Consider the following 25,259-nt stretch of genomic DNA (forward strand, 5'->3'; position numbering starts at 1 on the left):
GTGTTATGGGCATTTGTAGAGAAAGGTTATAGTAACACATTTATTACTAATTATCTCAGGGATGATTTCTATGACATATATAGGATTTATCATTTCAATTTAAAATATGAGAATTGAGTAACCATTTAATCTCGAGTCTCAAAATAAGTAGATCTTAGATTCCCTTTAACTCAAATTTTTTGCTATTCAGATTCAATAACAGTTTTAATCTGCTTAAACTTGAGCTTGAACTCTAGAGAGTGGGTTGTTTTGTAGTATTCCAACCTATATTTTCTAATGATACCTTTTAAAATTAAAGTCTAAATACCTATTGTAAATTAAATGTTTCATAGTTCACATTAAAGTGAGCATGAACTGTTAACTGTTAGCAAAACTTAGATCACAGCTTCCAACAGGAAACGTCCCTAAGAACCCATGAGAAGTAGCCTCAGAGTAATTATTATTATTATTATTATTATTATTTTTGTTAACCTAGTAGTGAAGACTCTGAGGTAATGCTCAGCTTGGGCTTTTAAATTTTATTTAGTCTTCCTGCCAAAAGCCAGGGTATTTTATAAAACCTTTTCTGTGGAGCCAAGTAGCATTCTCAGGCAATAAAAAATCACCTGAAGCAGATAGAATTTGCAGAACATATGGTAGAATAGAGCCACTCTGCCTCCAGTATTTGGGTGGATGTAGTTGGTGCTGTAGTCAAGGAGAAACAAATCCTGACCTAGACATGTAGCAGTGACTTGAAATTCTGCACTATGAATTCTGAAATTGGAGGAAGTACAAGTAAGAAAGCAGAATTTTTCTTATCTATCAGCTTTTATATAGAGAAGTGATTTATCTATTTTGAATTGATGTAGATTTTTATGCTATTCAAGAAAGAATCATCTGTACCTCTCTGGTGCATTTTCTGTCCTGTGTCCCTTATTGAGGGCAGTCCACTCATCCATCCATCCATCCCATGTTAATTGATAGCCTATACTGTTCTAAACACAGTACTAGGTCCTAGAGGGGTATGAGTTTTTGAATCATAGTTATTCTAGATTCCAGATTAAGCTTTGCATCTCTTATTTTTCCCTGATCTTTTTTTATCCTGTGTGTTCTGAGATAATCCCTAAAGCTTTTCTTCTAAATCAGTTATTCCTCTTTAAGAATTGTCCATTATGTTACTTAGTGCTTTCTTCTAAAGAATAAAGGCCAATCTGCTGTTTTTTTTTTTTAAAAAAAAAACCTCTCCAAATACAGAGGCTTAAATAATATGAAAGTTTAGAAGCAGGTGGTTTTTAACAACTGACCTGCCAAATCAACTAGCCAAAATATTTAACAAAATAAAAAAAAAAATAAAAAGAAGCAGGTGATCTGGCTGGAGTGACTGGAGGGCACTGTTTTGTGAAGCTATTGAGGGATCCATGTTTCTTACCTCTTGTTTTTCTCCTGTATTCTAGGCTGTTATTCCTTTTTTTTTTTTTTTTGAGACAGGGTCTTGCTCTGTCTCCCAGGCTAAAGTGCAGTGGCATCATCATAGCTCACTACAACTTCAGACTCTTGGGCTCAAGTGATCCTCCTGCTTTAGCCTCCTGAGTAGCTGGGACTACAGGTGCGTGCTACCATGCCTGGGTAATTTTTCTATTATTATTTTTTTTTTTTGTAGAGATGAGGTCTCACACATGCTCAGGCTGGTCTCGAACTTCTGGCCTTAAGCACTCTTCCCACCTGAGCCTCCCAAAGTGCTAGGATTACAGGTGTGACCACCGCACCCAGCCCTTAGATTGTTATTCTTATTTTCATACAAAGCTGCGTCTTGAATGGCAAGAGAAATACTTAAGGCAAGAAATTCCTTAGGCAAGGCAGGGGAAAATTTGATACATCACTTTCTCTGCTAAGAATTTAGTCACGTGGTGATACTACTTAACTACTTAACGATAAGGGAGATTGGAAAATGTCATCTCTAACTTTATGACCAAGTGCTGAGGAAAAAGGTAAAAGAATTTTAAGTAGATCAGCAATCAGTTGGCCACTCAGGCCTGTACTGAATCACTATCTTGTATGATTTTAGAAGCTCATCCCAGTCTAAGGAGCTTGGACACATTATTGGCCCCAACTTTTTTTTGTTATTATTCCTTTTGTTTTTCATCCTTTATCTGTGATGCAAACCCTTTCTTATCTAATTTCTAAACCTAAGCTGCTGTACATACCAATGGATTTTGAAAAAACACCAGGGAAAGAATGGTAGGAATGGAGTTACCCTTTGTACTAATTCTAGCTCAGCTGGCCAAAAATGGCCAGTTACATTTGTAGTAGAAAAGCATTTAAAACTATGAACAAGCTTCATGAAAGTGTCACATATTAGCTAAAAATTAGTTCTGATAGTAAAAATCTCAGCTGGTCACCATTGTGCCATAGCATTCTCTTTTGTAGCCTTCCTTCATCTTTCTCCCATATTTTCTTCTCCTTCCTTTTCTTCCCTTATGCTTCATTTATTCTCAGAAAGATTTACTTCTATCATTAAGCTTTCTTAAATTTTTGAAAGTTGGAAAGTTAGTATATTTTATCATAAGCCAGATCAAATTTAAGTTTTTAACGGAAGCATTGACATTCTTGATTTTCAGTTTGTCGGAGGAAGTGACTATATAGAAATACTTTCAAATAAGAATGTTTTGTTATAAAGTATTCTTCTTTCCAAAGTTAAGTTACTCTATAAAATAATTAACTTTTCTATTAACTATGATAGTAGTCTAGTACTGATAGATGTATTAATATATAGTATATATACGAGTATATATGTATGCATACTTATTGATAGAAATTTAGAAAATATATACATATACAAGAAAATATGAATCGTGCCTAATCCCATATTCTAGAAATTACCATTGTTAACATTTTTGGATATTTCCTTCATGCCTTTAACGTACATACAATACTGATTTTTAAGAGTCATGGAAAATTGTCTTTTTTTCCATCATTTTACTTAGGCAAAATTCATGGACAGAAAAGATATTTAATGATAAGCATGATAGATCTATTTAATCTTGGGTTTTGTGCCATTCTGTTAACTATTATATTGTACATATATAGATTTGGCTAAATTTGTTTTGTTATAATTGTATTTTTATGTTTTATCAAATGTTCCTTTTAATTTTGTTAAATTTTTTATACATTTTTTTTCTACAGAAGAAGGAATGAAATATTTAACATTTCCTGCCAGTCATTGCTTATGCATTTTGTTCCAGAGTCTTCAATTTAAATGGTGTTCTTTGCCAGGCTTAGATTTTCATGTGACTCTTAAAAGAATAGCACATACTTCTCCAAATCAGACATCTGCTATGTGTAAGCATTGTTGCTTTTTTTTCCTCCTCAGAATAAATTTATTTCTTTTGTGAAGTTTGTTGGTTGTGATCTGTTGAAATTGTCAGGCTAATCATCATGATAGGTTAAAAAAAGGGCATGTTTATATTTCTCCTAAAATTTGGGGAATCAGTTTATATTGCTGTATGGACTATATATAACCCATGATTTATTCTTGAATTCTGAATGCTATAGTCAGTGGTTGCACTCTTATCTCTCATTAATTCCTATCCATTGTAGCCTTTTGAACTATTCTGATTATTCTGCACAGTTTATTTTTAAAATTATTAATGTAATATATTATGGACAGTTTTAAAAAAAGGAAAAAATTTATTTTTTATACCAATAACATAAAAATATCTATTTTTGTGCTTTTCCTTTCAGATTTCACTATGAGCTTGTTTAATTATATATAATATAGTTTTCACTATATTATGTTCACTTAATAATTTTCAACATTAGTTGTTTCCATGGATGTGAACTTATAAGGTTATATTTTAAAAACTGTAGTCCTCCCTACAATCATTGTAAATATTCATGAACTCACCCATAACTTAACATACTTTAAGGGAATTCTTCTACTGATATCGCATGACCAAATTTAAATTTGTTTAATGTATTTAACATTTTACAGGTTAAAAAAATTTACAAATAGTTTTTATAAGTATGGTTTGTTTTATGTACTACTTTACTTCTGTTTTAAAGCTTTAATCAAATATCTGCTTTTGGTTTACTATTTGCCTTTTTGTTCAATATTATAAACTTGTAAAATATATAAATATTAAGGGATGTGAAAAGATACGGCAGTTTTCTTTTGACTTCTGCATTTTGACCAGTTCCTTCAGCGATAAACACAATAGCAAACTTTCTAACGAGAAATATCTAATGTAAAAACTGCAAATAAGAAATAATCTATTGTAATATTTTTGAATGTATCCTTTAGTTAGATTTTTAAGTGCAAGAGATTAGAATGTCATAAATAAGCCTGTGCATTATTTTAAGAGCGCGTACAGAGGAAGGGGTTGTATGTCAGTAAAATGCATTTACTGACCCATGTGTGAATGGGTGACCAAGATTGTTAAAGCTCTGAGCTCTGAAAGTTTTTCTCTTATCTTTATGTTCAACAATGGAAAGTTTTACCGTATGGTCAAATAACATCTTCATCAGGTTCTCAACAGGGTACCTTAGTTAATTTTCAGCTGAGTGCTTGACAGGATTTTCCTTGGCTAGCTGGCTGGATGGGAGTCTAGACACGGAGCGGCCAGGCCTTCTCGGGCCTCACAATGTCATCATTGTGCGTGTAGAGTAGAAGCAGCTTCCTCTGATGTCGGGGCTCCGGCACAAACAACGGAGACAAAGACACAGCTTTTGTTCTCCAAGAGAGGAGCTAATCCACACTGTGAAAAACCTTTTATGGAGAGAGGAAAAAAACTTTCCTGGAAGGTGAAGGGTTAGCAGTTTAACCTCTGACCATACAATAAGCCAGTAAGGAGGGAAAAGTGTTGGGTAAGGTAGAAGAGTAAGAGGGGAAACATCCATCGAGGTCTGTGTGTTGTGTTTGTAAAAATAGGTCAAGCAGATAACCGTCAGAGATGGATAGTTAGGTTCTAATGACACACACGTATTTCCAGCTGTCTTGTGACTTATCGTTCTTAAACATAGGTGTCTGAACTCCTTAATTTGGAAAGTGTATATTGCAGACCACACTATAAATGCAGGAAACAATAGATATGTGACGTTTTTCTTTTGCTCTTTTTCCCCTAATTAAAAAGCTCCATTACAGACTTTTATCAAGTTCCGAATGCTTATTTAGTTATGTGAGGATAAAATCTTGATTCTTTTTCTTCATTTTCCCCCAGCTTCCTTATTTAATATGATTGTGTGTCTCTACAGAAATCGACAGGTCGGGCAGTGCACATCTCTGCTACATATTAAGACTCCCACTGTAACCCTAGCACTCTGGGAGGCCAAGGTGGGCAGATTGCTCGAGGTCAGGAGTTTGAAACCAGCCTGAGCAAGAGCGAGACCCTGTCTCTACTATATAGAAAGAAATTAATTGGCCAACTAACATATATGTAGAAAAAATTAGCCGGGCATGGTGGCGCATACCTGTAGTCCCAGCTACTTGGGAGGTTGAGGCAGGAGGATTGCTTGAGCCCAGGAGATGGAGGTTGCTGTGAGCTAGGGTGATGCCACAGCACTCACTCTAGCCTGGGCAACAAAGTGAGACTCTGTCTCAAAAAAAAAGACTCCCATTTGGTCTGTGGCATTTTGGTACCTATTCTGTTACTACATAGAGGTCTTCGGGTGGTCAGTGTTGTTATATCATACAACTCCAGGGAAGATGGTTGTAGTCCTAGTGTAAAAAGGATTTGGAGATTTCTGTCTGATCTTATATTGATATTAATATTATCAATGCCAAGAATTTAGTCATGATCTGCTTAGAACTGATGGAAGTTGAATTGCTAATCGCTGTGTCACCTGCTGGCTTGTACCTATCAGTCTGGACTAATTGCTTCGCCTCTCCCTGTCAATCAGATATCAATCTTGAACAATAATTAAGGTTTTATGCACTTGGGCTCTTTGCTTGGCTGTATTAATGTATGTAAGTTATTCCTGAGAATAACCCTATGTAAATACAGGTGAGCAGCTGCTTATACTGTGTTATTTGAGGCTTATACTAAGGTTCAGTATGCTATGGTGTCATCTTTTAACTTAATGATTCTTCTTTTGTTTCCCTTTGGTAATATTGGGCACTTGTTTCTGTAGTTACTGAGTTTCACTTTTACTCTGAAAAAGAGAAAAGGAGAAAGAGAGGTTAGAGATTTTACTGGCTATCCAGTGATAATGCGGAAAGGGTAGAAAGTAGAAGTTGACAGTGAGTTTGAAGGAAAGACAAAAGAGGTGAAACACGTAAAATGGACAGGTTAGGTAGGAGTGGGTGGCAAGCTATTATTCCGTGCTCTAAGTTTTCAACTAATAAATAGTTGATGAAAATTTGATAAGGAATTGTTCCTTAGGACAGAAGTATACCAGGATGGCTTAAAACGAGTGACCAGACTTAGGAAGGCCCCCGGGGGTAGAGGGAGGTAGATTTATGTGAAGATAAGGAAAAAATAACAGCCTGTCTGTCCTTTTGCCTAATGCATTATCTCCATTCACCATGGCCAGAATTCTGCATCTGTATCTCAGCATTTTCTCCCTTTTGCCTTACAATTATGAATATAACAATAGCTAATGATATAAGGCTTCCTATGTGCTAGGCACTGTTCTAGGCAATGCTTGTATATAGGTATTATATTAATACATATCTGTGTTATCCCCACTCATGCTATTAACATCCTTCAAGGTGGGTGTTTATTATCACTACTTTAAGGAGGAGAAAACGGGCGCAGAGTGTTGAGCAACTTCAGAAGGATCATGTATGACTAGTGACTAGCAGTGCATGGCATGTCTGTGTGAAGTTGGACCTCAGAACCCAGCCTCTTACCTACGGTGCCACAGATTCTCTAGGAATTCACTAAAGGTATAATTCTATAGGCTTAAAGTCTTGGGCTTCAAATGATAACCCCCCAACTCTTACATTGTTTCGCTTCTTCAGCACTTTTTGTAGGACAACCTAAACAGGGATTAATTGCACACTTTCTCAGAGGGTAGCCTGGCATTAGAATACACGACTAAATGTGAGGATATTTTTGGTCTGAGCTAATGAATTTCAAATTTTCGCTTTTTCTTTCAGATTATCTTCCTAATGCAGTTTCTCAGTTAATAATTATTTTTCTGAATGTGTGATTCTATTTGTTCCAAATGACTTAGTTCTCCTCTTTCTGATTCCCTTACTAATCTGTTTTAATCTTTTTGGCTATCTGGTTTTGTCATTATTTCTTCCAAGTTGTGCAATGTGAATACAACTCAGGAAGTTACCACAATTAAAGTAGTATCTGCTATTCCTTAAAACTCTCGAGTGGCTAATATCCTTTGAGATTTCTTCTGTTCTTTGTGGTTGAATCATAGAGTTGTCATAGGGTAATATCAACATTTATGAGCTCTAGTAAGCTACTTTTTTAGAGTAGTAAACTCTATTGAATTTTGAGACTGTATTTTCTTTTTTTCTTGAGACATAGTCTTACTCTGTTGCCCAGGCTAGAGTGCTACGGCATTATCCTAGCTCACAGCAACCTCAAATTCCTGGGCTCAAGCGATCCTCCTGCCTCAGCCTCCCGAGTAGCTGGGACTACAAGTGTGTACCACCATGCCAGCTAATTTTTTTCTATTTTTGGTAGAGATGGGTCTCGCTCTTGCTCAGGCTGGTCTCAAACTCCTGAGCTCAAATGATCCACCTGTCTTGGCCTCCCAGAGTGCTAGGATTACAGGCGTGAGCCATCGCACCTGGCCTGTATTTTCTTTTGACAGTGTGCCTATATAATTCAGACATCTCAAAAATGTTAAATAATATACATATATGATGTGTTTATGTGCCAATCGTGATTAAACAACCCACATCTGACATTTCTTTTAAAAGTATTTTTAAGTTCAAGGAAACTATTTTGTTAATATCCACATTCATTTTATCTTAAAATGGAGGATTGCTTGAGCCCAGGAGTTCAAGGCTACAGTTAGCTATGATTGTGCCACTGCACTCCAGCCTGGGCAACAGAGTGAGACCCTGTCTCTAGAAAACAAAACAAAAGAACAACACTATATTAAGGAAATTAATTTAGCGGCAGTGGGATGAGAAGAGCTAAGTGTCAGCCAGACTAGTCAGTCAATAAGAATTTGGAGTAGGGTGACTATGAAAGGTGAGAATGACATTTCAGAGGAAGAACTAACATGCTTAGCAGCTGATTAGGTGTAGAGGATGAAGAAGGTGTGTTAAGGCTGATGATTCTGAGATGTTCAGCTTTGGTGCCTACGTTTCATTCGTAGGTGAGATGGGCATGATTCAGTTTAGACACTAAGGGAATGGTGTAATGATATCATTGGAAAAATTTGGCTTAAGATACAGAATTTTGTTTATGCTTATGAACATCTATAAAAAACACTAATGTTTTGCATATGGAATTATATAGTATGTTCTAGTTTTGAGTCCAGTTTGAAACACCTGAAACTTGAAAAAAGGCTGAAATTTTTTTTCAGAAAGACTGAGGTGTAGTGGTTCTCAACCAAAGCTGCACGTCAGAATCACCTGGGGAGTTTTTGAAAAAAATTGCAGACATCTAGTATGGTAAGTGGTGGGATAAAGAGGTCACCTTTTTCTTTTTTATTTATTTATTTATTTATTTTTTGAGACAGAGTCTCACTTTGTTGCCCAGGCTAGAGTGAGTGCCGTGGCATCAGCCTCGCTCACAGCAACCTCAATCTCCTGGCTCAAGCAATCCTCCTGCCTCAGCCTCCCAAGTAGCTGGGACTACAGGCATTCGCCACCATGCCCGGCTAATTTTTTGTATATATTAGTTGGCCAATTAATTTCTTTCTATTTATAGTAGAGACGGGGTCTCGCTCTTGCTCAGGCTGGTTTCGAACTCCTGACCTCGAGCAATCCTCCCGCCTCGGCCTCCCAGAGAGCTAGGATTACAGGCGTGAGCCACCGCGCCCGGCCTCCTTTTTCTTTTTTAAACGATGTTCCTTAGGTAATTTAATGAACAGAAAGGGTTGAGAGCCACTACATTTCTATAGAGGAAATCATTTGTGAGATATGGGAAATAGTTTCAGTAACAGTTTTTGGGTCTGTTTTAAATTACGCGTGGGGATGTTCCAGCTTTTCAACAAGAGAAAAGAATTGAGTTCTCTTATGAGAGGTTTAGTTGGACATTGGGAAGAATTTTTATTTATTTTTTAAAAATTTAAACATTTTTATTTTTTGATTTGTGGGGTATGTGTGCAGATTTGTTACATGGAAATATTGCATAGTGGTGAAGTCTGGGCTTTTTATGTAGCCTTCACCCGGTTAGTGTACTTCGTACCCATGAAGTAATTTCTTATCTCCCACCCTTTTCCCACCCTCCTGCCCTTCCGAGTCTCCAGTGTCTGTCCTACTGGGAAGAACTTTCCAAGGCTGGGCAAGTGAAGCAGGGGGAGTGGAGAAAGAACGAAGGAATTGGTAACTGGTTTAGATCAATTAGTTGTAAACACCACTGCACTTGGACCGTCCTCCTGGGAAGAACTTTCAACCACTAGGTTTGTTGGACACTGCAGGAGGGAAGCTAGGATGTTTGTGTGGTGTACGTGCAGAATGTAAACGCACATACCCAGCTCAGTGTGATGCGAAGGAGCCTGACATGCGGGACAGGGAACAGGCCTCTTATGACCCCTCTCACCTGTGATCTCCAGTATGTGGTTATTTTCATACGTCAGCTCCCATGACAAGTTATCCCTGTGAGATTGTGTATGTTCTTGCATTCTGTGTATCATAGAAGTAGAAAATTCAGTCTGGTCAGCCCCAAAACCAGATCACTGTTTTCTATTTGAAATACATAGCAAGGTGTTTCTAATATAATTCCCAATAACTTGATAATTACGTGTTTTAGGAAAAATGGGTGAAAATTACTCTAGGAGTTAATAATTGGTAAGCATGTTCAGACTAATAGCTTTCTACCCCTTTAAGGAAATGATTCTTTTGCCAATATCAGTGTTATATTTACCAGTCATAATATTGACCTCAAAGGTTAATGATATAAACTCATTATTAGTTAAGGAAGATGCTATCAGGGAAGACTTTAGAAATTAAAAAAAATGCTTAATTAGTAACAGAGTGAAATATTTGTTCACATCTCCACTTCTTTCACTTGTTCTTTCATAGTAGATTAAGAGAGACCTGAAATAGGATACCTAGGTTATGCTTGTTTTGCTTATCATTATACTTTTTCATCGACAGGTTTCTTTTATTGTAGATATTTTATAAGTGTTACCCACAAGTCCTTAGGTGTCTCTAACTTGAGGGTAGCGATGACACACTGGAATTCAGATTCGGCTGTTACCAGTGTGGTGACCTTCATCTGCGCGCCTTCTGGGTCTCAGTGTGGTTTGAGGTGCTGGTTTTCTGTCGCCACATCTGTGGTCCCCCAGGGGCGCCTCACGGGTGCGAGGAGGCGCTGGCCCCCAGCTGCTGTGCCCCGTGCCTTTCCTCTGCTGTCTCCCTGCGGTCGTCTCCACGCACTGACGCAGCCGTCTCTCCAGACCTCCTTCGGTGCTCCCCCGAGGACGGCGCTTGTGACACTGGTAGGTGCTGGTGGGGACGCGGGCCAGACCTCCGACCGCTGTTGGAAGTGCACCGCGTGTCACCTTGCTGCTCCTGCCACATAGGCTGCCATTCATGGTGGTGGTGCCAGCTCTCTGCTCTCAGTGCCCCTTGACCCTTCACAGCGTGGACTGCGGGCCACGGAGCAGGGGCGGCTTCTTCTCATGCATGTTGAAGCTCTGCAGAGCCAGAGCTCATTCGGTCGCCACGTCAGACACTTTCCACGGGGCCAGCGTGCTGGCAAGGTCGCTGAGTTGCATCAGGTTCATGAAACGCCCGCTGTGATCTCCTGGGAGAGCTTCCCTTCCACTCTCAGGCCTTTATCGCTCTTGGGATGCCTTCCGTCTCAGGAGGGTGGATCATCTCATAGATCCTACGTTACCTGCTCTCTTCCCCGTGTTGCACCACAAGTTGTCAATATATGTCTGAATTCCAGTCCTAACATCTATAAGGTGAAAGTTCTTTTCCCAGGAGGTTCATTTAAAATATTATTTGAATTATTCAGTAGCCTCACACCTGGGCTCATTATTTTGTCACTTTTCAGTTTGTGCTCAACACAGAAGCCAGAGTGATCCTGTTGAAATATGTGAGACCATGTGACCTCTCAGACTGTTCTGTGGCTTCCTTTCCCAGAGTTCAAGACAAGTTCTTTTTTGTGGCTCTTAAGGTCCTTTATGTTCTCTCTGTTCCCTCTTATCTTTTTGACTTCATCTAGTCTCCTTGTTTTCATTTAATATTGTTTTTGTACATTTTTTTTCATATGAGCAAATGTAATTTTTTTCAAGATTGTAGTCTTTTTAGGGCTGTATAGTATTTCATAGAATAATGATACAATCATTTTCATATTGATGGACATTTAGGTTATTTCTAAAACTGTTAATTGCAAACAGTGCTTCAATAAACGTTGTATGTTTTGGTCTGCATACATGAAATATATACTTTCTTGCATTTTACACTTTCCTTTGGGAGAATTACCCTTTTTTCCTGATGTTACAATCTTTAGCCACTCCTTTAGCAAGGGTCTGTTCTTGGTACATATTTTAGTTTTTGTCTTTCTGAAAATATCTTTATTTTACCTACATTTCTGTTTACACAGTTTTAAATGAGAAGCATACTTTCTTAAAGGTTTTGAATATATTATTCCACTGCTTTCTGGCTTCCATTGCTGCGATTGAGAAGTCTGCTGTCAGTGTAATACTGTATATGTTTTTCTAGTTATCTCTTTTCTCTCTAGGATACTTTTAAAGGTATCGACATCATTTTGTGCTTTGCAATTTCATTACCATGCCTCTAGTGTCTTTATTGAGCTCTAGTTTGGGTTTGTTGTGTTTTCTAAATCTGAAACTTATGTTGTTTGCCAGTTTTGGAAAAATCAGTCTTTATTTCTTCTAATATTATTTTCTTCCCTCCCCCATTATACACACTCCAGTCTCTTTGGTCTGATCTTTTTTTTTTTTTTTGAGACAGAGTCTCGCTTTGTTGCCCAGGCTAGAGTGAGTGCCATGGCGTCAGCCTAGCTCACAGCAACCTCAAACTCCTGGGCTCCAGTGATCCTTCTGCCTCAGCCTCCCGGGTAGCTGGGACTACAGGCATGTGCCACCATGCCCGGCTAATTTTTTTTTATATATATATCAGTTGGCCAATTAATTTGTTTCTATTTATAGTAGAGACGGGGTCTCGCTCTTGCTCAGGCTGGTTTTGAACTCCTGACCTTGAGCAATCCGCCCGCCTCGGCCTCCCAAGAGCTAGGATTACAGGCGTGAGCCACAGCGCCTGGCCTGGTCTGATCTTTTAGAACTCTAAATTGATTTGTGTTATTATTTTGGTCCCTGTTTTTCTTAATCTCTTTTATGTTTCTCATTTCTTTTATCCTTGTGCCTCATTCTGTTTACTATCTTTTGTGTCTGATTTATTTCACTATTTTCTCAATTTTATAAGATTTGCCATTTATTCTATCCATGGAGCTTTTAATTTCAAAATTATATTTTTTTGAAGTTCTAGTTTTCAAAATCTGTATTTAAAAATCTTATTGTTTGCTCATGCTTAGAAACCTTATTTTCTTTTTTAAACATTTTAAATATTTTTATTATATATGTTTCAGACAACTTTAATATCAAAAGTTTGCTTTTCCTTTGAGGGAGAAGCAAACCAAAATTAATATTTTAATTCTGTTGTTTTTGATGGGTTATAATCACAGCTGTCTAGATTTTCTGTAGTAATTTTGAATTGCAGATTTGTTTGATGAGACCCGAGTTGAGTGTTTCTTCTTCCAGAGGATATTTGTATTTGCCTCTGTCATGTGCCTCATATGACATCGCTCTGGGACCACAAAATCAATTCCTAGGCTTTGTAGATAAAAAGATAAATAAGATAAGAAGTCATTGCATTTACAGTACATTTCTTAGTGAATTTATTTGTTGAGTCTTAAGTATATTCTACATTTGATTTGATCCTAACTTGGATGTATTCTGAAAGAAATGTGACACATGGCTTAATTTGGTTCTTTAATATTTTATTGTATTTTTCATTTTAAAATTAATTTTAAAATATTTTTACTAATTCTTAATGTAGCTTACAAATATTTTTATCTTAGTAAGCTTTGAGTCATTTTAATAGTTGGTATGATTCTATTCATAAATTTTAGCTTATTTCCAAATTATTGTAACTGTGTGTTATATCCAGGAGTGCTAAGAGTATTGCACTTCAAACTATCTATGTTAAACAGGAAGAGCCTTCACTAAGTTTGCATTTCTATGTAGAATTATTTTTGGTGTAATACAAAAATTGTTATGAATAAAACGAAACTGTTTTATAAGAGGTTCAGTTAATTTTACATTTATTTCTGAAGTTTCATGCTAAGGCTGTATTTCTTGAAAATGTTTTAGTTCGAAGAGTTAAATATAAAGAGTGTTGTGAATAAAAATACATGTCTTCTTTTTATTTAATCACATACTTGTAGAAAGAATTATTAAAAAACACTGTCTCATGCTAAATTAAAGCATGGCCTCTTGTCTTCCTTCCTTTTTAAGGGAATCATAATAAAAGCTGTTGCTGTAGGATTTGATGCACATCTTGGCTAACTAAAAGGTGTATCAGGTTTTGTATGACAGATCATCTTTCTGCAAGCAACCTATTAACTTTTTTTCCCCTTTGTTCTTATAAAAACTTTGTGTTGGCTTTTAATGATTGATATCTGAAAAACGTCAAAACATTGATTCTCAGTTGTAAGTTCCTTGTCATAGATTAATCAAAATTGAACATCTGTAGAACAGCATTTCTTTCCCTTTTTTGTTGTTGGTTTTTTTTTTTTTTTTTTTTTTTAACTCTCTCTCAGGAAGGGCCCTTGGGACAGATGGCCCCTCACTGTTGATGGTTCGATTACCATGATCACCCACAGCTTCAGAGGAGTGCGAAGAAAAGAAATTGCTTTCTTTGTCAAGGTGTTTTCAATTCAATTCTCACCCATTAGCCCTGTTTGGTTAAGTTTGGAATTACTCTATCAGGTGATTGATGCGAGTTTTTATTATAATGGGTCTTATTTAAAAGGAATGGAAGTAGTAAAATGATATATCTAACATGCTATGGATTATATTTTCTTAAAGTTCTTTGAAGTTCCATTTTCATTACCTTAGTTAGAATTTGGTAATATATGAACACAAATAGCTTCCCTCATTTTGAGCTGTGATGCTAATTTTAGGTTATTCTGGGGAGAAACATTTAGTACGACTAGAATTATCCATTAAGTTGTTTCTATGGTTTGCATTTCAAAAGCACCAAAATTATTTTACAGCAGTAGCAGTAGTTTGATTTTCCAGGTGACTCTTTAGACTGAAGATAATCACAATGGGGCCATCACATTAGATTTTATTTCTACCACTGCTTATGTTCATTTTTAGGATGGTGAACAAAAGGACAAATTTCCAAGTTTGCTTGCTTTTAAATGTGTACATTAGGTAAAGCAACAAATAGAAGTGTGATCTCTGTTTTTGCAACTGGTTCTGAAGTAAAAGATCTTGAAATAATGTTTTAATTTCTATAAGGTTTTTGTGTAAGTCAAATTTACATGATTATATGAAGAATTTATTTTAATTCCAGATTGAGAGGATATTGATTTGAGTACTGTTAATACCGTTTTCAAGGTTTCTTCACATATGGATTTCAAAGTATTGTTCAGAGGAAGTCTGTAAGATTTAGGCCATTGTTTTACAAAAACAAATTGAATATTTGTTTTGCTGAAAGTATCTTCTTAGAAATAAGTAAGTGTGAATGTACTTTAAACTGCTGTCCAATGAATGAACATTAAAGTCAAAGATGACCAACTAGAGCAAACTGGGTTTGTCTGTGATGCTGTACATGCAGCAGCGTTTTCAGAAAGGATGTTGTGCTGGAGGCAGGGATACCTGGATTCTAGTCTTGGCTTTAGCCGTTACTAGCTCCAGAAACGCAGGATAAAATACAACTTTTCTGAGTGGTAAATACTACCTTTGAGGTCCTTTCTCATTCAGAAAATTCTAAGATTCTATCTTTTTTCACATTCACAGATATATTTACTGTGCATTTACCTTTCTGTTCAAATTGGAACTAATTGCTTGAATTCTGCAAAACAAAGCATTCTAAGAAAGCACAGCAAAAAATATTTCCTCATGTTTCTGACCTGGAAAAGTACAAAAGGTTGTCTGTCTGGTTTAGATGTGGATTGCCAGTGTGTATGTAGGTGGCATGTAGAGATAGAAGAAATAAATAGATGGTATATCTTTATGTATACACAGCTGAAGTTCTCCATAAATTACATTGTTCCAGTGTCATAAAACACTCAATTTTGAAATAAAATTCTTTTCCTTGGGATATGGAAATAGAATTATCGTATTAGTAGACTCATTAGCACAGAAAGTGTTTTAAAAACATTTTGGTAGTGTTTTTCTTGCTAACAATGTTTCCTGCTCTAATTGCTGTGGTTGGTGTTTCTTTCTAGCTCTGTGAAGATCTACCTACTGTCAAATAAAAAATATGTAATAAAGGAAATTTTTAATTATTGTGATACTAGAAAGAATATTTACAATCAGGAAATATTAAATTCCTTAGCATGTGACACATAATGGTCATCATTGTGAGAGATGCATGGTCTGTGCTGTCAGTTCTCAAAGTGTGGTGCCAGTAGCATCCATGTCACGTGGGACTTGCCAGAAATGTGGTTTCTCAGACCAACCTCACGAGTTCTGTGAGTAGCACTCAACAATGTGTATGTCTGGACATTTCTGTTGCCTGCTGAAGTTTGAGAACTGCTGAACTAGACCTTTAAAAAGATACTAAAATTCTACGTTACCATCTATATGTTACCTTTAAAATAATTTGTACACATATTTGATTATGTCTTATCAAGATTATGTGTAGTCTGAATTTAAGATTTTTCAGCAATGTATTTGTTTTCACTGTTGCTTGTAGTCTTAATATTTGTAATGTTGTGCAATCTGTAATATTGTGGTTTTTTTTTTTTTTTTTTTTTGGTTGGATCAGTAAAGCTTTTTATTACTGCTTTGTCAGGATGAGTGATATTTTTTCATCGACGCTGTAAATCTGTGTTTTGCTGGGGCACATGCTGAGGAAAGACAGCAAGGTGTTGGCTTTCTGGCTCTCTGGCTCCGCCAAGGTCATTTGTGGCCCTAAGTGATTGACTGAGATACTTCCTTAAATCCTTTTTTGCAATCAGGCTGCATATAAAATTACAATGATTAATGGGTTTGAAAACTATTTTGGCAGATGTAATAAAAATTATAATTTTAACTGTGCTTATTAAACTCCATGCTTTTCAGTCTTTTTCATATATAGTACATGTAGAAAAATGACATTTACATAGTATAATTGGATAAATAGATGAGGCACTGTTCTTTTAAGATCAACTTAGAGAAAAAGGTGGAGAAGGAAATTGATTAGCTATTTTCCAATACCTGCATCTGATCACAGGCAGAAAGCATTGTGTTATTCATATACGTAGAAGACCAGAACTTAAGCTGCCTAATTTCATAATTCTACATATGCTTCCATTTATTTATTTCATCTCATTTCTCAATCCTATACTCTTCATATATATGTAGTTCATCTTCAACTGAAAATATGCTGTTTTAAAATGTATTTGCATGTTTTGGTATAACATATAATATTACTAGATTTTATAGAAAAAAATCACTTGATTAGCTTTAGATAAGTAATTCATATCTATAACTATTCTGTTCAAATTCTCTTTCCATCACACATGACTGACAGAAACCTCAACCTTGACTGAATCCACCAGTTATCTTTTCTGTCTGGACTGTTGGATGATGAGGAGGAAATCCCACTTTGTTGCCAGGTTGGACAACTTCCTAAATTGCCTTCTCAACGTTGCCTGAAACAGCTGTTCACGCTTCCTTTTCAAACCTCCAACAACCTCTCCTAGCAGAGAGCTTTGCTTCAGAGAGATTCCTACTGAACAGAAAAAAATTAGCAACTTTCACACAAAAGTCTTATCTTTGTACCACAACAACTTTACTTAGATTTATGACTTTCTCTTCTCTTTTTCCTATAACAATGGGAGACGTAATCTAGCTTGTGTCTAAGGCTCATCCCACCGTCCTGATCAGGACTCCAGCCCTTGCTGTCTTCTCAGGGACTTTACGCTCTGTCTTTCACTGGCACTAGCTCATTTTTCTGCTAGCTCATTACTTCCTGTCAGCCTTTAAACATGCTCAAGTCTGTGCCAGTCTAAAATTTAAAAACAACAGCAAATCTATCAAGCTTAACCTTTCTACCTACCTTTATTTTCTTCTGCCTTTTATAGCCTTTCTTAAATAAATTGCCTCAATACACAGTCTCTTTCCTCACACTCATTGCATAATCTTAAATCACGTCCTTCTTCCTGCCTTTTAATGGAAGCCCATCTGACTCTGGCTTTATGTCTTTAAATATAGTTGCAGTTCTCCAGTCGGCACTTTTCAATGTTTCGCAGCATTTTTGGAGGATTTCTTTTAGATACATTCTCTTCCCTTGACTTCATGACAATACATGCTCTAGCTGCGATCTCCGTACCTTTCTGGTGGTTCTTTCTCACCTGGTTTATGCCACCGTCCACTTCGGTGGCTTTCCTTGCCCATCCAGCTTCATCTCTTGACATTGTCTCCCTCCCAAATTACATTCTAGATATAGTAGATTTTGTTCAGTTTCTAAAATGTGTTCTGCTTTCTTTTAGCCTCCAAGACTTCATGCATATTGGTTCCCCACCCTACAACATTCTCCCTTGCCCACTTCATAGCACAAATCATCCTTTGCTTGGCTAACCTACGTGTCGGTTTACCTGTCCTTTCCTTCTGAAGTCCTGTAGTGACTCTGTAAATTAGATTAGATTTCCTTATTGTGTGCCCCTGCAGCATCCTATCCAGTTAGGATCATAAATTGCATTAAATCTTATTGTATTGTATGTTTGGATGCTCCTCTTTTCTGTGAGTGGCAAGGGCTCTGCCTTGTTTTGTTCACCATTATCTCTCTACTGGTGAAAGAACAAAAATCGCACATTTTCTCTAATGGTTTTCGCTCATTTATATTCAAAAGACCTCATTTCTTCATTAGTAATGTTTTTTGACATTATTACGCCAGTGACTTTTGAAGTTGAGTTGAAATGGTCCTACCTGATAACCTTGCTTAAAACTGTGCTTTGAACAACTAGATAATCTGTTGACGTTTCTTTCCATGGATGTTGTAGGTCATTGTAGGGCAGGGACTTTCCCTGTTTCTTTAGTGCTGCGTAGATTTTTCAATGAAATAAATTGAACTTAAGTTAAATGTGCCACAGAAATGTATGAATTATTGGCAATTATTTAAAATAAGTGTTCTTTACATCTCAAGAAAACTCTGGGCTCTGACATTAGCTAGCTATATGGCTTAAGAACTCATTGTTTTGACTTTAATTTCCTCATACATAAAGTTCTGATTCTGCAATGTAGGTAAATCAAGTACTGAAAGCTATAATCCTGCAAAACACTAGTAGTATACATTCCACCTTTTCAAAAGTAGTCTCTGAATTGCAACTTTACAAATCTGTAATTTTAAAGATGTTGTATATTTAATTCATCATTGAATTCTACAGAATTAAGTAAATATTCACTTATGAAAATTAGAAACTTTTTCCTGGGTAATTTTGTAATGAAGTAGAATCACACTAGTATTCTAAGTAATTTTAATTTTTGTTAAGGGCCAGAAAATGTGAAATATCTGGGAAAGAAAATAAAATGTTGCTGAATTTATCTTACTTTACATTTAAAAAAAGCCTTAATGGATTTGGAATCCTTGTAATGGTGGCACACAAACCATACTTTAAATATTCACCTTCCAAATTTACTGATTTAATAAAATTTTGTATATTTTTCTTACTACACTGTGACATTTCTTATTAAAATAAGAAATTATATCTATGTCAAAATGAAGTTATATATTCTTTTATCATTACTTGGTTTCTAGATTGTCAGCAAAGCTTTTTTTAAAATTAGGGTACAGAGTCTCCTTTGCATTACCAGCAGACGTTAGAAAGAAGGGAAGCGCCGTGTATATCAGTCATCACTGGCAGCGAAGATTCCCACCAGCAGTTCTCATCCTCTCACCCATAAAATCAGCATAAAATTGACCTAACATTGCCAGATCAGATCGAGTATCTGGAAAGTAATCCTCAGGGAACAGAAAATTCAGTCTTTGTGCATAAAGTTGTCGAATCGGATTATTTTTTTCAGAGCCCTTTTGTTTCTTCCTTTGCAGTACTTCTGAAAAGTCGCCACAAAGATGTGTCAGATGTGCTCTAAATCTAATCACGCAGGCAGGGACCAAGTTAATCCATTTCAAAATATGGATGCACATGATTATAATAAATTTTTGAGTGCTGAAGGATAACATTCACTGAATGAAAAGAAAAAGGATATTTTCCACTTTGTGATGAAACCAATAGATGCTGTTTTCATGTACTTACTTGTTTTCCCTCTGTGAAAAAGCAGAGTGTACAGAAAAAAAATGGTGGAGTAAGAGATGAGGAAAAGCGAGACAGGAAAACACACTTAGGTAAATGCTGCACACTGTGAGGGCGGACTGTAAGGGCCCACATTGAAACCCCTTAATTCCATTGTTTATGAGAAAGGACTCTTCTACATTTTTGTGTGATGATTTGTTTATATGGCTATTAGTTATTAATTTGTCAAGGTAATAACTTTTGCTTCATATCTGATGGCGATTCCATCATACACTTTTGTTTATGAGATTTAGATCTTGCAGCTACCATTTTGGTAAGATTGCCATATATGGATATTTTTTCCAATTGGGAACATAGTTATCCACAGAACATTAATGTTTGAGTATTTCAAGGTGATGAATAATACATTTCACATCTATTTTAGAAATGGATACATTTTGTTTTACACAAGGACATAATCATTTAATATTACCTTTATAAATTTGTAATACAGTATTTTCATATAAGATGTTTTAAATGATTTATTTATATTAACTTATATGGAAACTTATATTCCTTGTATTCCTTTATAAGTTGTATTCCTTTAACTTGTATAACTTGTGTTCCTTTATAAGTAAAAAGTTTATAGAAAGCCTGCTTTTTTTTTCCTTTTTAAGTTAAATAAAAACACAAGAGGAACTAGCTCATGCTAAAAATGTTACTAGGCATTTGTTGAAGTTTGGAATTAAAACTTTTGAAATTATACATCCTTAAATTAATTATATTTCTTAAAAAGCAGTATGGAGTAGTAGAAATAAGCTATAAATTTCCATTGATTGGGTTCCTAGAGTGGTGGATCTTTGGTCCAGAAAGTCTTTTTACTTGGAGTGGAGCTTGAACCCTGGCATATAGGTGGTACTTGTTATTCCTGTTTTATCTTGGGCTTTCAAAGGTGTTTGTCAGGAGTAATAATCTGTTATACACTATCCTTTTAAGAGACATTTAAAGTATTCAAAAGTTTTCGACAAAATTAAAAAATAAGTATGTGACCAAAATATTTATTAGTGATTATTACAACTAAAACTTCACTGTATTATGCTAAATAGAAGAGAAATATTATGAGAAATGAAAAGAAAATCTGATGGAATATTTAGAAAACAATATTGATTTATATAAACTACTAGATATATCAGAAAGATTTCTCTGAAATGCCCTGAAAATATTAATTATATTTTAAATAAGCTGCCTTACACCTACCTACGAACTTATCTATTACTACAAAGTATGGAATTTTTAAAGCCAATATGAAGCAAACATTATTACAATTTTTATAAATTCTTATTTGGGATTTTAATTGAAATTTAGGATGCGTATTTTAGTCTAGTGCCTGAGGGCTATAATGTATTTGATTACATGTTTACCACATTTATATTTTTCTTTTCAAATTAAAACCAGTAGTTTTGTAACATAGTTAAAATTAAAAATTCAAAGTTCAGAATATTTAAGATACATAAATAAAAAAGTGAGTTGCTGAAAGAAATACAGTAATGGTTTTTGATGACCTAAGTTATTAATTTTGTTTGTTCTGTTCCAAAGGTCATTAAAAACCCTTAAAAGATTAATATATTTAATTTGATGAAGGAAAAGAAGTGAACCTCATCAACTGTAAATGTTTAAAGAGAAATTTAAAAATTATAATTAAAGTAGCTATGACAATTTTAAGAGTGTTTAACCAGGACTGTTGCTTTAAATGTGTTCCTTTGCCTCTGTTTAATGATGTGTGTCAATTATTTACAGATCCTGTGGTATTGTGGAAATTCCCAGAGGACTTTGGAGACCAGGTTGGAACCACATAATTTTTTAAAAAAAATTTAAAATTGGAGTATTACAATTACTGCTACTCTTGCTGCAGCTGCTTCTACTACTACACATGAGTAGCTATAATTATTTTCTCTTGATCAACTGTGAGAAAAAAGGGTGTATGTGCAAAATATACAGAAGAATCTTTTAAAATTCATAGGGACTGGATGTTTAAAGTTTCAGCATATTTTTACATTCTTTTAATTTACCTACAGAATATATATTTGAAAACATTAAAAATTTCCCCATTAAAAAAAACTTGACAATACAAAATCTTTATTGAATACACTCTTACTATTTTTGTTTACTTAGAAGTAAGTGTAACAGCTATAAATAAGTGATCAGTTCTCTTTGTCACAGTAATAGCTGAAATCATTTACATATAGAATTTGAATTGTCAGTATTTTCTTATTTTTATCTATAGCTTTACTTTCTTAAAAAGATACGGTATGGGAGACTGCTAGATAAATTTATTCCATTTGTATTTTAAAACACAGTCTTCTATAGTTCCTTAAACAATGTCCTGAAGCATTTCTCCTCTGTTTTCTTTTAGTAGTTTCATAACTATTTTTGGATCTTATATTATGCAAATTTAAGTTTTGACAGACATAAGTACTTATTGGACACCTGATGAGCAGGTTCCTTTCTTTTTTCTTCAAAGAAATGGCATAAAATAATCTTGTTACTATTAACATTATAGTACCACAAACTTAATAGAATTTAAGCTCATGGATATAATTCTCACAATTTACAAAAATAACTGATAAAAGTCTATGTTTAAACCAGTTCATTCAGAACTTAGTATATAGATATGTGATTTTGAATATATGTGAAAGAATACTTTTCTAGGTGTGGAAGTCAATTGGAAAGATTTAGAAATGACACTGAAAAAGTCATGCCCATTTCAGTTAAATGGTCATGTTAAACATTTATTAGATCTATTGCAACCCTTGACCATGGTTTCACATAAAAAGAGGGTATATACTCTCAAATTGATTGCAGCTTTTTAGAGAAAGAATAGATTTATAAATAGCTTGAGTATATAAAAGAAGTGTCTACAGTGAAGTCATAATTTGCAAATAAGTTTATTTGGGTTTGTTCCCATATAGTGTGCAGTTAGAGTAGAGTCTTGCCCACTCATTTTGTGATTTTAAAAGACTGTTCTTTCCTTGGTCTTCTCCATTCTTTCTTGTCTACTGAGCCAAGAATAAACCTCTTATCCCTCCCTGTTCAGGTTTTTTGTTTGTTTTGTTTAAGTCTACCACTTTACTAAACTGCCCTTGAGAATTTTAGGAGATCTGGAGACTCCTGACTTTGGGTTCACATAAGGGTGATAATTCAGTTTTTGGGCCCAGCTATGGCAAAATGTGCAGTGGGACCGACCATGGCTGTTCCTCCTCAGCAGCTCTGCTGTGGCCTGACTTCTTCCTGCCATGCCGGCCACCTGCTTGGGCTCAGCCACAGCCTGTGCCAAGGCCATTGTTTCAGTGGCAATCTTGATATTCTTATCTCCTGCTGTCAGGAGACATGTTTTCTTTCAGATGGCACTGTGAGCATGCTCAATCATAAAAGCATATTTAGAGTCCGTATAAATGTTTGCCCTTTTCCTCTCAATAACTGCACTTCAGCATCCTGCGCTCAGTCCCAGGTGGCAACGTCTGCCCCTCATTGTCCATGAAGCCACTCCCGTCAGTGAAAGAGATGCTTGCTCTGGCCTGGGCTGATCTGACAGATCTGTCCTGCCAGAGTTCAGTCTCCAGAACCTCTGAGCAGTCGTGTTGTGAAGGCCCCTCCTCTTTGGCTGGCAGTAGGGTGGTAGCGTTGGGAATAGACACAACTCACGGTAGCTGTTCCTGCCCGGACGCCAAGAGGCCGTCCGTGCACAGTATTGTCCAGTGGCTTTGACGTGCCACGGGCCGTGGGGCGCCTCTCAGCGTCTGTACTAAGACTCCGAGGCTCCTTCCTTGTTTTGCTCTGTGCAAGGGTTTCACCATCAGTCCGCAGTCTGGGATGCAGATGCCGTTCCTAGGAACCCCAGATAAGCTAATACAAGTTTTCATATCTTTCTGATTGTGGGTTTTGCAAGTCCCCTGCTCGGCTCCTGTCAAGCAGAGCAGGAGAGCCCTTTAGACCCCCGAGGCAGCATAGTCCCAGGATCCTGCCATGTAAATGTGACTGAGCACCACGAGTACCCTTCAGGTTCCTCAGCTGCCTGCCTGCGCTGCCTCGCTGCTACTGCCCCCACCAGTTCCTGTGCGGCTGGGCTCGGCTGGTGCCGGGGTCCGTGCTGTAGCCGGGAAGGGACCCCCCCCAACCAGACACTTCTGTCCACGCAGGACGGCGGCACCGTGGAACCCCCACCGTCAGTTTCCCCGGCCCCTGTGTTTGGAGGCAGGGGGCTCCGGCCCTCCTTCGCCATCCGAGTCCTGCACCTAAAGAAAACATCTTCTCTCCTGGGGGCTTCTTGCTGTGGAGGCTTTGCAACTTTTCAGCAATGTTCCTTTCAAGGTCCTCCTTTAAAAAAGTATGGGGCGGTTTTTTTCAGCAGTTCCTTTTGACTGTCTCCAAGGACCCTGCTGGTGGTTCTTGCACGTTCAAGCCCCTGTCTGATATTGCGCAAAGTGCCTGCCCCAGATACGGGCTCCCTGCGGCCCGAATTGGGTCTGCTGCTGGGAGAGGCCGTTCTGAGCCCCGAGTCACGATTCACTGGGCGTGGGACTGAAGAGTCAGTTCAGGCGCCCTCTCCACCCGCCTGTGGTGCCGAGATGGCGGTGGCGGCAGGCGCTCCTTCCCCCTTGCCTTGCGCCACTGGGCTGGGCCCCGCCTGGCACCTCGCCCCGGCCGGCAGGGGGTTCCAGCGGGAGGGGAGGACCTAATTTATCAAAAGTCATACACACATAGATTATTCTGTATACCACAAACTATGAGTTTATCTCAAGCAGAGAGCTTGAGACTCAGCATTTTAACTCTCTATTGTCAGGTTGACCATTCGAGCTCCGAATTTTAGAAGAACCAACAGCTGAAAATAAACCATGGACCATCAACCACTCATTTTCTTCACACTCCATGCAAATGGTATCACAGTAATCCTTAGACGTAGGTGCAAAACTTCATCAGACAGAAACTCGCAAACACACACAAACAGTATAGGGAACTCCCAACACAAACAATCTAGAACACCAAGGCCTGTCACTCAAATGGGAATTTTCATTCAGTGGCCGCTTCTCCCCACACTCCAGCAAGTACACTGGATCACAGTAACACATTCTCTTTCCACACAGGTTCATTGCTGTAAGTTAACCGTTCAGCCAGATTTTCCCCAGGGGGCTTTGAGATGGAGCTTCCCTATGTTGCGACAAAACTTGACAAACACACAGAAGCAGTACAGGGAATCCCCAGCACAAAATGCCACTGCTGACGAAATGCTAACCACAGAACGAAAACCGAACTCTGAATCGAGAATCAGTGTCTCTTAGCCCAAAAGGGACAAACCAAGAATCAGATTCTCTCACACGAAAGAACAAACATCGCCCAGTCCCCCCTGGTTCTCTGGGAACCACAAAAGAACTCAGTCCAAACCAGGTTCCCTAGTTCCACTCAACCTCTTGACCTCCAACCCCAAATTGGAGCCTCAAAACAAATCCCACAGGGAGGTCTGATGCTCCGTCCTCCAATATGGGTGGAAATGGGTCTCAGCGTCCCGGGGAACTCGACTTACAAATGGGTGTGGCTATTTGTTTGGTCATCTATAAAAATTTTGGGGAAAACAAACCCAAGTAGGGTAAAATATATGCGTGTACTATCCTCAACATTGCTAAATCAGAGGAGACAGTTATTTTTATCAAACAAAATTATAAAACTTGA

General features: G+C 37.0%; 1 protein-coding gene across 5 annotated transcripts in view; it reads left to right on the forward strand.

The window, feature by feature from the left end:
- Positions 1–25,259, forward strand: part of DENND1B (DENN domain containing 1B) — a 183,764-nt gene that overhangs the window by 26,647 nt on the left and 131,858 nt on the right. For all 5 annotated transcript variants that reach the window (XR_012914500.1, XM_075996989.1, XM_012744347.3 and 2 more), the window contains exon 3: positions 21,333–21,376. Coding sequence is in view for 3 of the 5 variants with exons in the window: in XM_075996989.1 (XP_075853104.1) it covers positions 21,333–21,376 (44 nt within the window). In the remaining 2 variants the exon portion in view is untranslated. The remainder of the gene's footprint in view (positions 1–21,332; positions 21,377–25,259) is intronic.

This window comes from Microcebus murinus, chromosome 23, assembly GCF_040939455.1.
Source record: "Microcebus murinus isolate Inina chromosome 23, M.murinus_Inina_mat1.0, whole genome shotgun sequence".
Classification (NCBI taxonomy): Eukaryota; Metazoa; Chordata; class Mammalia; order Primates; family Cheirogaleidae; genus Microcebus; species Microcebus murinus.